This window comes from Mytilus trossulus, chromosome 14 (genome assembly GCF_036588685.1).
Source record: "Mytilus trossulus isolate FHL-02 chromosome 14, PNRI_Mtr1.1.1.hap1, whole genome shotgun sequence".
NCBI classification, from domain to species: domain Eukaryota; kingdom Metazoa; phylum Mollusca; class Bivalvia; order Mytilida; family Mytilidae; genus Mytilus; species Mytilus trossulus.
The window spans coordinates 70,696,244-70,710,424 of NC_086386.1; the positions used below are offsets into that span (position 1 = coordinate 70,696,244).

General features: G+C 32.6%; 1 protein-coding gene across 1 annotated transcript; it reads right to left on the bottom strand.

The window, feature by feature from the left end:
• Positions 1-855: 855 nt before the first annotated feature.
• Positions 856-13,834, bottom strand: LOC134695973 (uncharacterized). Its single transcript, XM_063557478.1, has 9 exons — positions 13,726-13,834; positions 8,641-8,725; positions 8,141-8,402; positions 7,184-7,300; positions 5,933-6,608; positions 5,160-5,325; positions 4,283-4,462; positions 3,059-3,300; positions 856-1,740 (listed from the first exon to the last, which is right to left on the bottom strand). Exons 2-9 carry the CDS (start codon positions 8,685-8,687, stop codon positions 1,166-1,168), a joined length of 2,265 nt encoding a protein of 754 aa, XP_063413548.1. The 5' UTR covers positions 8,688-8,725; positions 13,726-13,834; the 3' UTR covers positions 856-1,165.
• Positions 13,835-14,181: the final 347 nt, after the last annotated feature.

The window sequence follows — 14,181 nt, forward strand, 5'->3', positions numbered from 1 at the left end:
CAGAATTAGTATTCTCTTGCATGTACAATTGAACCATCGACAGTGTTAATTATTAGTATACTCTATCTGACATGTATAATAGCACTATCAAGAGTGTTAACTTAAAATTGAACTGTATTAGAAAACTCCTGCATGTACAATCGCCAGAGTAAATATTTATTTAGATTTTTCAATACACAATGTATGTACAGTGAGTGTACTGTTGCACAGCCTATCTTTCTCACTGTATAAGATAATTACACAGAAAATAGGTCGTCTTGTATGAATTGTTTAACCAATTATGAAATAAATTATCATAGTCAATGAAATGACAATTCTTTTAAATGTTGGTTCAAAAGATTTACGGTTTAATCCATCATTTACTACATACGGAAATGCCTATAACAAGTAAGAAATTTGACAATCGTTTAACATTCGATAAGATATGTCTCATGACATTTAATTTTTGAATTAAGGGAGAAATGATTAAAAAAAGAAATACTTTTTTCAATTTATTAATAAAAATTATTTGCTATCACAACATTTATATACATACATCTATTTCTAAACATATTATTATTGCGTGCAATCAACCGAAACGAAAACTATGATAGACTGTTAAGACGTCTTATTTTTTTAAGCTGTTCTAATCTATATAACAGCCACCGCGTTTCTCTATTTTTTTTCTCTTCGCATATCATGATAAAGATACTATTTTCTAATTTGATAAAATGAACAGAAAATAAATTCCGAAATGAACAGAAAATAAATTCCGAAAAAAATAACAGTTTTCTAGAATAAAAGCTGATAGGTAAGTGCAATATGCTGAATCCTTGATACAACGTTTTAATGATACCGACAAATGCTTTTCCCCATTGTTCGAATTCTTTTTTACCATTGTATCCTTCGATATTCTCTTGTAATCAACAATTTAAGACAGTATATAGGAAGCTTAAAATTCTTACTGATTCAAAAACAATCTGTTAGATTTCATTTTTCAAAGAGTTCGAAATCTCCATATGGTAGATTTGAATTGCATCTGTATTTCAATGTACATGACTATTCGGCCTTCGGTCGATAGCTTTGTGTCGATCGAACATATATATTCGATTGAGTATGTCCATAAAGATATTTTCATCTCCGTGTTTTATTCACTTATTTATTACCTATATATCTATGTTAATTTTTACACATCTGTACCATATTGAACACCATTTAAAGCGGCTACAATCTGAAGGATTTCTTCTACTGGAGTTAGTACAGCAATGATGGCAGCCATTATAAAACACCATACATGTAGGCTCATGGTCCAAACATGAAAGTCATCGAAAGAAAATATTTTTAAACTGGTCATTACAGCTGGTATAATAAAAACAAAAATGCCCAAAAAGATTCCACCAAAGATATAGGAAACGTACTTAGCAGGTTTAAAAATCGAAGACAGTTGTTTCTTCGTGGGTTTTTGATCGGCAGCCATCTCAGGCAAATCTTCTCTATAGAACTCCGTCCATGGATGAAGCGGATTGTCAATTGCCCGTAGTTTTTTCCATTCAAGTAGGCGATCTTCTTCGTTTTTTATGTTATGTGTACAAAGGGACACAAGTACGTTAACTAAAAGACTTCCAAAAAGACTTGCGCAACCACCGGCTAAAACAGGGTGCGGCATTGCGGTGTTTCTCACAAAACTATCCAGCCCTCCTTCTTCTCGTGATGCCATAGCTATCAGTGTTGTAAATCCTCCCACTAGTCCTGTCAAACTTCCTGTTACGAAAAAAGCATTAAGATATGAAACTTAATAGATAAACAGCATAGTTGAATATATATGTATAGGAATTCTCTGATATTTTATGAAAAAAAAATCAAATTCAGCATTCAGATTAAGTACATTTATAGTATGATTTCATATCTGAAGGTTAAAATTAGGATCATTAAACATGTTTTCAGTTTTCCTTGAAACAGTGCTATCATAATGTTATTCACAATTTTTATAATATGTAATAATAATTCAATTTTGGAAGTAACGCGTCTTCTGATTGGCTGACGTTGTTTTGTTTATCAGCTCATAAACATATTTTTGTCATGTGACCGTGACTTCATCAACGATTTTTCATAGTTTACTCCGGTTTAAAATGGACATTATATTTAACTTATAAGAAATTACTGTAATATGTTGTCTGTCTATTCGAAATAACATAAAATTGTAGTGCACACTTTAAAATAACACGCTACACTGGTAATGCAGTGTACACCACATCTTTGATGTTATTCCTTCATAGACAGAAAAAATATTACAATCCTTCCTCAAATGCTAATTCAGATTTAAGCACTTTTCATGGCCTAGTTTTTGTTTACTTTTATTGTACAAAATAACTCAAATTAGGGTTTTAAAAGGTTTGGTTGACTTGGAATGTACTTAAACGGCTTAGCCATAAATCCTAAGGTCGTGCTCAGACTTTGTTGTTGTTATACACCTCTCCAAATCAATATCATTAATACCTACTGAGTAATACTAGTTTGACTGCAAGCGAATTGTCTACACACAACCGATTTCACAACCGTAGTTAATAATATCAAAAAGGAGAAAATCCCTAAAAACTGTCAAAATATAAGTTATTTTCAACCATGGTTTTATAGCTAGCTAAAACATCTCACTTGTATGGCAGATGATTTTGTTTAGTTTCGTTATATTCACTGAAGGTGGAAAGCAACCAAAACAGAAATACTTTAATATTATGTAAATAGCAATAAATCAATTTACGAACAGAAATTTGATAGTTTCCTTTGAACATTTGTTTGAAAATTTGTATAACACACTACATGTACATAAATCATCTGGGTGTTTTTACTTGTGACGTTTTACAGTTTTATGGTTTCCTATATTGATTCACTATTACAAAAAATGGCTGTACGTTGACCTCTAGACATCGATGCGTGTAAGTGTGTGTCGTTGGGTTGTTGTCTTCTTCAAATAAAGCAAACATAACCTTAATTTAAAATCGGAAGCATATGAAAATTATAAGTTCTTAAAGTCAGTTAACAAGAAGGGTCTTAAAAACAAATTATCTTAAGACTGACTTACCTAGAATTACAGACAACCATGTCGATTTGGCCCAGAATATCGTAAGAACTAATCCGGGTAATCCTGGGATAGTAAAAACTGAGCCAGTCAACATAGCCCAGTTCAGATCTATACCAGTCTCTATCACGACAAGTCCTAATGGGACAATAGCCAACGATATCCATAATATGCACCAGTTCTTATAGTTGTAAAGTCTGTCTTGATAAACTCTAAATCTCCCATGAAATGGACAAAGGTATTTCCTAAAACGATATTATATTTTCACATTGTAATAGAATACATGATCAATGTTATAGCAGCCCTCATCCACAGATACTAATGAAGCAATAAGCCTTAAATATGAAAATAAGAAAATTAAGGATGATTGCCAATAGCACAACTAATAATCAGAGTCTGAATGACGTGTATATATGTAATTAAAGATCATCGCACTGCCTCAAAAATGAACAAAACTCATACTATAGAATCAACCATAAATAAAACAGTCATATTAACAGCTCGTGTCATTTAAATAAAAAAAACAGAAAACGACTGTTTTTGGTGGGTTACACCAGAATGCATTGAGTGTGTAAGTAATAATAGCTTGCTTGTTATCTGAACCGTGAAGTCATTATTAGGTTAGGTAAACTATCCTCCTTTAAGAGTAGACTATTCTGCCAGATAACCAAATTGTCTGTCTGTAGGACTAGATTACTCTGAAAGGAGAGTAGTATACCTTACCTAATAATGACTTCACGGTTAAGCTAACAAGCAAGCTAACCGAATATTCTACCTCTACCTACACACTCACTAAATTCTGCTGTAATATCATGAATAGTTTTCACTTTTGAATACGTGCACTTGTTTATTTTACAAGACTCTTATATATCTGTGTTTACTGAAGAATGTGATTTACTGTACCATTGAAGTTTTTGTACAGATGTGTTGGTTATACCTTAACAGAAGATTGGCCAGGAGAAAAATATAGAATTGAGGTGAAATTTTCTAATAGTTTTTATCGCGTATTGATTATGTATACAAGAATTCATGATGTCGTCTTTTTTATATTAATAGCATATAGCTGAGAGATTGCTAGAGCAGATAAGTACCCCGAGAAAACATTGTCAATCGCGGCAAAGCCATGTGATAGAGTAAATTAACACCCTCGTATTAGCCAATCAAAATATGGCATTTTAAAGTGAAATATATTATTATATAATTTGTTTGCATATAATCTTATCTAACCTGTGTACGACATATTTGTCGTCCTCGCATTTAACATCTGTTTCTTTTTCCTTGCAGTGTTCACAAGTCAGAGCTTCCGGGCATTGGCAGCCATGAGAATTGACAGGACTATTGCCGTGAGATTCGTCGTCGCTCTTTATTCTACCACATAAGATACACAGACCATACATCATGTCCCTCCTGTAAATGTAAGTGACAATGAGTTTTCTTCAATTCTATCTTTGGTTTCATAGAATTTTGAATCGCCTCATTGAACTTTCTGTTTTAAAAAAGACTTTCGGGATCCTCTAGTTTTTTCGAATAATTACACATCTTCAAAAATGTAAAGGACGTTTTTTCATTGGCTGGTGTGATAGTAAACAGAACAGAAAGTAAAACAGTACTTCCAGATCATTCAAATATTAACGTACTTTAAACATGTGTTTTTATTCATTTCAAAGTAACTAAAATATTATAATATCAAAATGTATTACTAAATAATATAAAGTAAAGTATTTTTTTATATATTTCCTTTCTAAGTTGTTTTATTTATTTATTAAATTGTATGTGATTGTATTTTGTAATTTACCTCTTGTTTCACATGCCAATGTGACTGAGTGTTTTTGAAATAAAGCATATTGTATTGTATTGTACTGAAAAGGACACATGATCTAAATTCAAATCATATAAATCCGGCATTAATACTACTTTAAGTCCATTTAACGACAAAATACGTCCTCTTACATAAAAAGAGACTTGAAGGTGTGATTTGATCGATATTTCGTAGATAGTATTCCTTGCTATAAAGAAAATAGTAGCTATAAAGAGCCCTAAAAGTTAAATAAATATCATCGGTTTTTATATAATTTTCAAGATATTTTGTATTTCACTTACTTACCGAAATGGTGCGATATGGGCAGCATATAGATCGTAAACAATGATGGAGGAGACTGCCATAACTTCTGCTGCTCCTGTTGACATAAGCGCCATACCAACCATTATAAGGATCAGATAACTCCCCAAATCACCGAGGACCTTCTTAGCAATATAAGGTGTCACTAGACCTAAAATATCAATACAATATTCATGTATGTTGACCCTGATTGTTTCTTGTAGTAAGTGTTTGACAAGCGAATGTTGTTAAGTGGTGCGAGATTTACTAGCTGTTTTGAAGACACGTGGGGGGGGGGGGGGCTTCGGCCGTAATCTACTCTTATGTCGGGTTGTTGTCTCTTAGACATATTACCCATTCTTAATTTAATTGATACGACAACTTTTAGAAAAATGTCAAGCGTTTTCGCCGATGTCTGATACCTGTTACTTCAATACACAGCTCTGTGGACAAACAGCAATTACAATATTCTGTATGTATATGTTATGTAATAGCGAGGCTTTAAACTTATGTTATTGTTGTCTTTTTTCGATTTTATTCGTTTCTGTTCATCAAAAATTGGGTAGGTTATCGGCTATGAAAATTAGTATTTTTCAAAGTGGGGAACATTTTTTGAGGAAGTAATTCTTGATTATATTACAATAAAGATATTATCTAAAGAGTTTCCCCTTCCATAAAATGTTGGATGAGTAACAAGAAAAATGCAAAAAATCAGGTGACACAAAGTCTAGAATTAGACATTTGATTTTAATAAAAGTTAAAGATGTTGTTGACCTTACCTTGTTCGACCTGTTCCTCACTTAGCGGAAAACATCCTTGTTCATCTACAGTGGACAAAAATGTCATGCCAGTTGTTACCGCAATAGATGATGGAATGGCGAACCACATCAAAGCAGCTAGAAAGAAACCCGTCACTCCTTGCATGGGTTTGGCTGCTATTCTACTCTGCCATGACGCCTGGTCACAATAGGTTATGGATGATGTCAAAACTAAGCCAACAAGTGCATAAATCATACCAGTCTCGGATACAAAAGTGAAATAGCTATTATCGAGATTTCCTGGAATTCCGGCAACTATTTTCGTGTTGGTTAAATTCCCGTCTACGATTTTGTTCATTAGTGTTGCGTTGGTGAGTTTATTATAGACGCTGTCAAATGAATAGCCATTTTCTGAGTTATAGAAGATATTAACAATGATGATCGTGAGGCAAACATATATAGAAACCGTATTGAAATATGAGACATAGAACGTCGTACCTAATCCACCAATGAAAGAATAACATCCAAAAAGGGTGGCGATGACTAGGGTGCAAAATTCATCTGAAGCATCTTTCGTCACTGATTTTATCGTAGCAGTACCAGCAACGACAAGAGAGGCAATTATGACCATGTTTACAAGAAGCGCTTGTATGGAGTATATTATATGTGCCAGTTTACCATGCCGTGCTTGAATGATCTGTAAAATAAAAAGGTATACTTGCAAATGGAAACTAACTACTAGTATTTCACTAAAAAATACAATTATTATAGATAAAATTGAGAATAGAAATGGGGAATGTGTCAAAGAGACAACAACCCGACCAAAATAAAAAAAAAACACAACAGCAGAAGGTCACCAACAGGTCTTCAATGTAGCGAGAAATTCCGCAAATAGATACCTGCATTGCTATTTCCGTTTTAAGCTCTCTGATTAGAATTGAGTATCATTTATCTATATATTTACACCTACAAAACTACTCTGAATACAGACTATTCTGTCCAGTTGAAAATGTGTTAAGGCCTTTTACTATATAAAAGGCCCCGATATGATACATTTTGTACATATAACAAAATTCAATTGAGAAAAAAACGGCTTAATTTATTTAATTTATAACAAAACAATTTACGAAAAACAAATATGACAGACATGTGACTTGGATGGAGAAGTGTTTTATTGGCACTCATCTTCTTATATCTATGAACCTACGAGGACAACTATTTTTGCACTGACTTTTATTTTCTAATTAATTTATCGTTACTGTATAAACCAACCTGGGGATAGGTTTTTGCTCCAGGTGCTTTAGTCTTTAGATGCGCAGACATGACAGGAAACACAGCTATGTTCATGGCTGCTCCGACTGTATACCAAAACGGTCCTGCTATACCAGTCTACAAACATATAAATCACATTATATAAAACTTTGTTCGAAGTAGTAAACTATTGTATATAAATCGTCGTCTAAGATGTGTAGTCAGTATCAATCGTTTATGGCGCCATGTATCATAATAACTGGGAAGATGTAACAAAAACAGACGTCGGCCTAAAGTTATAATAAATCTTCACAAAACTGTATGTTATAATGTGTGTTAAAACATTTTAAGCTTTCTATTTTAGTCAAAACGCAATATTTAACTTCATATTGGTTTTCAATTTTGTTTCGCGTTTATAATAAGCGTCGGCTTTTTCTGACATTACGAGAAGAAATCACCAGAGGCTTAATTTTAAGATTTCAATTCAAAGATGTAATTGTTTAAATATTCAAAGGAGTTTGATAAACACTCAGCCTAACTAACTTCCTGTATATCTATTTATATGAGAATATGTTGCTGTACCACTTTAATGTCAATTAGAAGTAAAAAAAATCTATATTTTGTAAGAAACTGTTCCAAATTAGGGGAGGGTTGGAATCCCGCTAACATGTTTAACCCCGCCATATTCTATATGCATGTGCCTGTTCCAAGTCAGGAGTCTGTAATCCAGTGCTGTGTTACTTATTTGTTTTTCTTTCATTTTTTTCAACATTAATTAGGCCGTTAGTTTTCTCGTTTGAAATGTTTTACATTTGCGATTTCCAGGCCTTTGCGACTATGCGGTATGGGCGTTGGTCATTGTTAAAGGTCGTACGGTGACCTATATGTGTAAAAGTCTGTGTCATTTAGTCTCTTTAGAAGACTTGTCTCATTGACAATCATACCACATCTTCTTTTTTATATTAACATGAGTAATACCTTATAAGTTACAGTTGCACTCTGCATCAAATCCCCGGGCCAGAGTAGCTGTGATGCCACTGTTACAGCCGTCAGACTGGTACTGACTTTTCCACCTGCGTCAAAAGTCCTATCCACATTCTTTTCTTCATGATAAACATTACGTCTGATGTAGTTGTAAGATACCGCGAGAACCAACGAGATTCCACCAAATCCAAGCAGCATAAGACACGCGGTTTCATACTTTTCCAGAACGGGTGGTATATCTTCGTAGGTACAATTTCTGTTAAGAAAAATACACAAGTTCTTTAAAATCATTCAAAACATAAGTATTTTAACAAGAAGTTTTTTTTAACAATTATTCAAAATGGCAGTGTGATTAAAACATTGACAGATATCAAAAAGATAACTTTCAAAAGAGGTCATGGTTTGTCGGTTTTTATCTGTGCTAAAAATTTAAAAAAGTTTTATATCTTTATTTCCTTTTTTCAATAATTTCCGTTCATATCAAATATACGTACATTTTGTTTGCATGGCCGGCGTCCAAAATGGTTTTGTTGATGTCCATTTTGTCTTTATTGATCTATATTTTGGCTTGAACTTCACCTGTAAACAAATTGGAATATGATATTTAAACAAAAACTGTGGGCACATATGAGCCTAAAAAAAATGTGGATGAATTTAGATTTTAATTCGACTTGATTTTTGGTGCATGTTTTTCCAATCATGTCAAGGAAAATGAAACTCTGAAACTTACAGTAAGATGAATTGCAAGCACTTATGTAATAGCATTAACAAATGTGTAAACACACTTGTCAGTAAAAATAATACATGAACGTCACATGAGTAAGTCAACCAAACATGATTTTTCAAGTTTTTCTCATTCAGATATCCGTATGTTTCAAGTCAGAAAATCAGTCTTAACTCAATCAGTGCAGTAACATTTTAGAAAATAAAAATTAAAATAGGAATATATTCGAGCTTTGCAAACAAACACTGATTATTAACTTGTGAACTATGCAAATCTTTGACTTAATGTACTGTTAGATTACTATTTAATGTTGGTTTTTTTTTTAAATCTGAAACATTGAATTTGCTATTCTATAACCAATGATTGATAACTTATAAGCAGCGTTGCTGACCCAATTGCAGTAAAAGCGGTGTACTGCATGATTCATTATCTAACAAAACATGTTTTTTTAATAACATTTATTATTCAAGCTAGTGACTACGTCCAACAAAAACATTTAAGAAGCTGAATCGCGTCAGTTCAACTCGTCACAAGACACCAAATGACGCAGCAACCACTGAATACAAGACTGTTGACTTCGGTACATACAAACAGAATGTGGCGGGATTAACCATTTTAGCCTGATCCCAACACTTCCGTAATATTGGACAGTGGTGTATAACAGTACAACATAAGACCGAACGAAACAAATCAATTAAAAAAACTTAACTCATCAGATGGATTAACATATAAATAAATCTAACAAAAACACCGAGTGGACGTGGCCGGGTACTTGTACATTCAAAAACACAAATACACTAAGTACAGATCTTAGAGTACTCGCAGTTATTTACAGCTAGTTCAAAAACTATAACAACTTATACAAAAACAAATCATGCATCTAAGACTCAATAGCTCGTTTACATACATGTAGCTCATAAAAGGTCATTTCCTGTACACGTTAAGTCATATAATGCTCCGTTTTCATATTGAGCAAACGGTAAAATGAACATTTTGTTTCGTGTGCTAGTTCATTTTGGGGTTCCTTTACGCAGTCTGGGTATAAAAGATGTCGATTAAAGACCGTCAGTAAAAGACCACTATTTCGATTGAAACATTTAAAGCTTAAGGGTGTCGAGTATAAATTGCAGTATAAAACAATATATAGCTAATTGTGGGGAAGATAAAAATAACATTTTTAAACTGGTACAAATATTTAATATTTTCCGACATTACTTATATACTGTATATCTATTTTGAAGTATTTATGATGTGCTTAGATCAGGTTTAGGACTTTTGTTAAATGTTAGGACTCCTTCGGGTTTTTTTTTCTACGAATCTGGGGAAACTATGCTGCCTCATTACACCTATATATTTCTTACCATATAAGACTTAATAGCTCATCATAACAGTTCATTAATGAAAATTTAACATGTTTAAGCGTTATGTAGATTTCTTTTCTTTTGGTTTGAGACCCAAATAATACAAATGCAAAATTAATATAAGGTAAAAGTCCGACTCTGCCTTTTCCTGCAATTTTTACAAAGTTAAATATCTCGGAAAGGAGCTCCTTAAAAGAGGGACGAAATATACCAGAGGGACTGTCAAAATCATAAATCGAAAATAAACTGACAACGCCATGGCTAAAAACGAAAAAGACAAACAGACAAACAATAGTACACACGACACAACAAAGAAAACTTAGGAATAAGCAACACGACCCCACCAAAAACCAGGGGTGATCTCAGGTGCTCCGGAAGGGTAAGGTGCTTCATAACGTATGAATATTTTTAGCTTGTTTTTACTTAACTAAAACTCTTATGGCTTGTAGTATCAATTCTAAATTCTATATTATAGTACATCCTTAAGAACATAAGCTGGATAATATGAATCTGAAACTACCCCGTCATATTGCAAACTTTCACTATTAATCACTGTGTAAAGTTGCATAATAATTTAAACAGATTTTACCGGTATTTACTTATGTCGTACGCGCAGAAATCAAAATTTACTTTTCTACAACAAAAAGAATGGTGAACAGTTATTATGCATTAAAAATGCATCAAATCAGGAATTTATATTTGTTAAGTAGGGTTTGATATTAATGTAAACTATCACATTTTCTTTTTACGACATTACAATAAAAAAAAATAGAATGACAAATATTGGTTAATATCTTATTTTACGGAACATATCGTATAAAAAAAGGTACGCTGATAAGATGGAGACAGTATTTTTGCATATACATGTATAATTTATTAATTTTTGCATACATTTGAAAGTATCTAGCGTCTGTAGATACCCTGTAGAAGTGTTGTTTATGTACAAAGCAAAGATTTCCATTTTTCAACTAAACCGTTTCTTTAAGCGTCATTTTCTGACAAATTCTATGTTGTGTCTTGATACTGTTGTTCGTCTATTGTCATGGCGTTCTCATTTTATGTTTGACTTATGAGTTATGATGTCACTTCGGAACCTTTCTTCTCCCTTTTGAAAAAAAATCCATAAAAAAAAATGTTTTTGGTCGTTTTTTTAGCTTGCACAAAATCGTATCATATTTATTATCTATTTCTTTGGGTTCAACACTGATAAACGTGATTGTTATGCCCCACCTACGATAGTAGAGGGGCATTATGTGTTCATGTATGTACGGCCGTTCGTCTGTCTGTCTGATCGTTCGTCCGTCCGTACGTCCGTTCGTCCCGCTTCAATCAGGATAAAGTTTTTGGTCAAGGTAGTTTTTGATGAAGTTGAAGTCCAATCAAATTGAGACTTAGTACACATGTTCCTTATAATATGATCTTTCGAATTCTAATTCCAAATTAAAGTCAACGGTCAACTGAACATAGAAAATGATAGTGCGAGTGGGGCATCCGTGTACTGGGGACACATTCTTGTTTTCATATTTTTAATTAACAGTCTTGTCGAAAACCAGAAGGTTATGTGTAGATCCTTTGGCTTTTTATAGTTCTAAATGGTTTTAAAAAAAAGGAAACAACGTAATCAACTTATACTCGGGTAAACACAGATGTCTGATAAACCGAGTTAGAATCATTGATCAGTTAAAAATGCCGTTAACAAATTGAAATTCTATCTGAACTTAAAAAATCCGTGTTTTCGGCACGATCGAGTTCGACATAACAAGGTTCGACTGTACATTAGAGTATAATACTGCTACACGGACCTGTTGTGCTGCTTTGTATTTTCAACCTATAAAAACGATTTTGAGGCCTGTTTCCGGAACAAATGAGTGTGATGAGAATGGCTGTTTTTCATTCTCGTTATTATAGAAACAAATTAATTTTAATTATGTAATTTTATTTAGGTGTACATATATCAAGGAAGATGTGGAATGAGTGCCAATGAGATATCTCTCCAGACATTGATTGATCGAAACACAACTAGCATAACTTGAAAAGAGTTCATAACTCAATAAAATTTATGTGCATTATTTCAATTTTGTCAAAAAGTACATGCGCAGTCGAAATTTTTGCATTCATTTGGAAAGTAAAATTAAATTTTTGATGTCTCCATATTTAATTATGGAAAATGGCGAACATGTCTGTCGATAATTCTAAGTTGAGCCAAACTGTTGTGCCTTTAAAAAGCTAAAAAAAAAAACACGTAGATACGATATGCATTTCACTTTATCAAACAAGCTGAAATATCGAAGTCAAAGTAGATATAGGAAGATGTGGTGTGAGTGCCAATGAGACAACTCTCCATCCAAATAACAATTTAAAATAATAAACCATTATAGGTCAATGTACGGCCTTCAACACGGAGCCTTGGTTCACACCGATCAACAAGCTATAAAGGGCCCCAAAATTACTAGTTTAAACCCACTTAAACGGGAAAACCAACGGTCTAATCTATTTAAAAAAAAACGAGACACGAGAAACACGTATAAATTACATAAACAAACAACATTTACTGTACATCAGATTCCTGACTTAGGACAGGTGCAAACATTTAATGGTACCAATTAAACCTTCGCCCTTTTTCTGAAACAATAGCATAACATCACAACATAGAAAAACACACGATAAAATATCAATTGGCAGGCTTAACTCAATAAAAAAAAACGTAAATTACTACACTATGAACGAATAAATTTAATCTGTGATATCTGAAAGTGTTTGTTTGTTATTATTTGTTGGGTTTTTTTTTTTTGCTTGCTGGTTTTTTTTTTTCTTCCTCTCCCTTGCATTAAGTTACATTTTATGAAGCTTAATAGTTGTGAAAAATACTCAATTAAACATGATGAAATTTTTTTTAACCAAAAAAAAAAAATTCTTCAAAAATTGCAGCATTCCGCACACGCGTCAGATGGTTATTTTCTATAAAATGGACTATGATATTATTTTTAAACGCTCTCTATGTTTTCTAAAAACGTTTTCTGAAAATATTCATGAAATTTTTGTTGTAGTTTTTTCTTCAAAACTCACACCACCACAAACCTTAGTTAGATTCAGCCAAGGTTGAAAATATATAAGGTAGACAAATCATATCTTAATATTTGTATAACAATATGTTACAACCTTTGGCTGAAAAATTGCGCCAATGCTCTACCGTTACGTCAGTGGTTCTCTTCGCGTAAAAAATCTAATTATTTTCGCAATGTGAAAATCGAAGTGCTTGCAATTATTACGTTAAACTGCTATGTCTTGCTTCTGATTATAGAGAAAATTATTTAAACCGATTGTAATGAAGCATGATTATCCTTGTAATTCAAATTTAATATTATGCTTACGCATTTTTTTATTTATTTATTTTTTTAAGTTTACCGAAAATAATTCTTTTCACCTACAAGTAAATTATTATCATGATTAACTTAAAAAATGATTGAAACTAAAAATCTGCAGAAAAAACTCACCGAAATATGTCACCGCTACTCTGTCATGCCATCAACGTCCTTTCTCTCACAAAGTTGTCACCGGTATTGGTCCTAATATTACAATATGCTTGGCTTGATTTGTCTACTTTAATATAACATAACAATACAAGTTTTCTGTTAATTAAATATATGTAAATATGTTTGTAAATCAATAGAAACTCTATACATATAAATAAGGGCAATAAAGTAACAGAAATCTGTAGTAATTTGCTATTTGTAAGGTTACGGCTCAAAATTGATTTAAGACTTAGTTCTTTATAATGATACAATATAAATGTATGATTTTGTAAACTTTTGGTATTTCGATTTGATTTCTCGACTTGTATCGCTTAATATTATTAAAATATACGGTCGGCGTTCGTCTCCTTAATCCCAGAAAACAATGTAATTTAGATACCGGTGGTTGACTGGTCTGTAAAGTGTATGTTCTGCAAT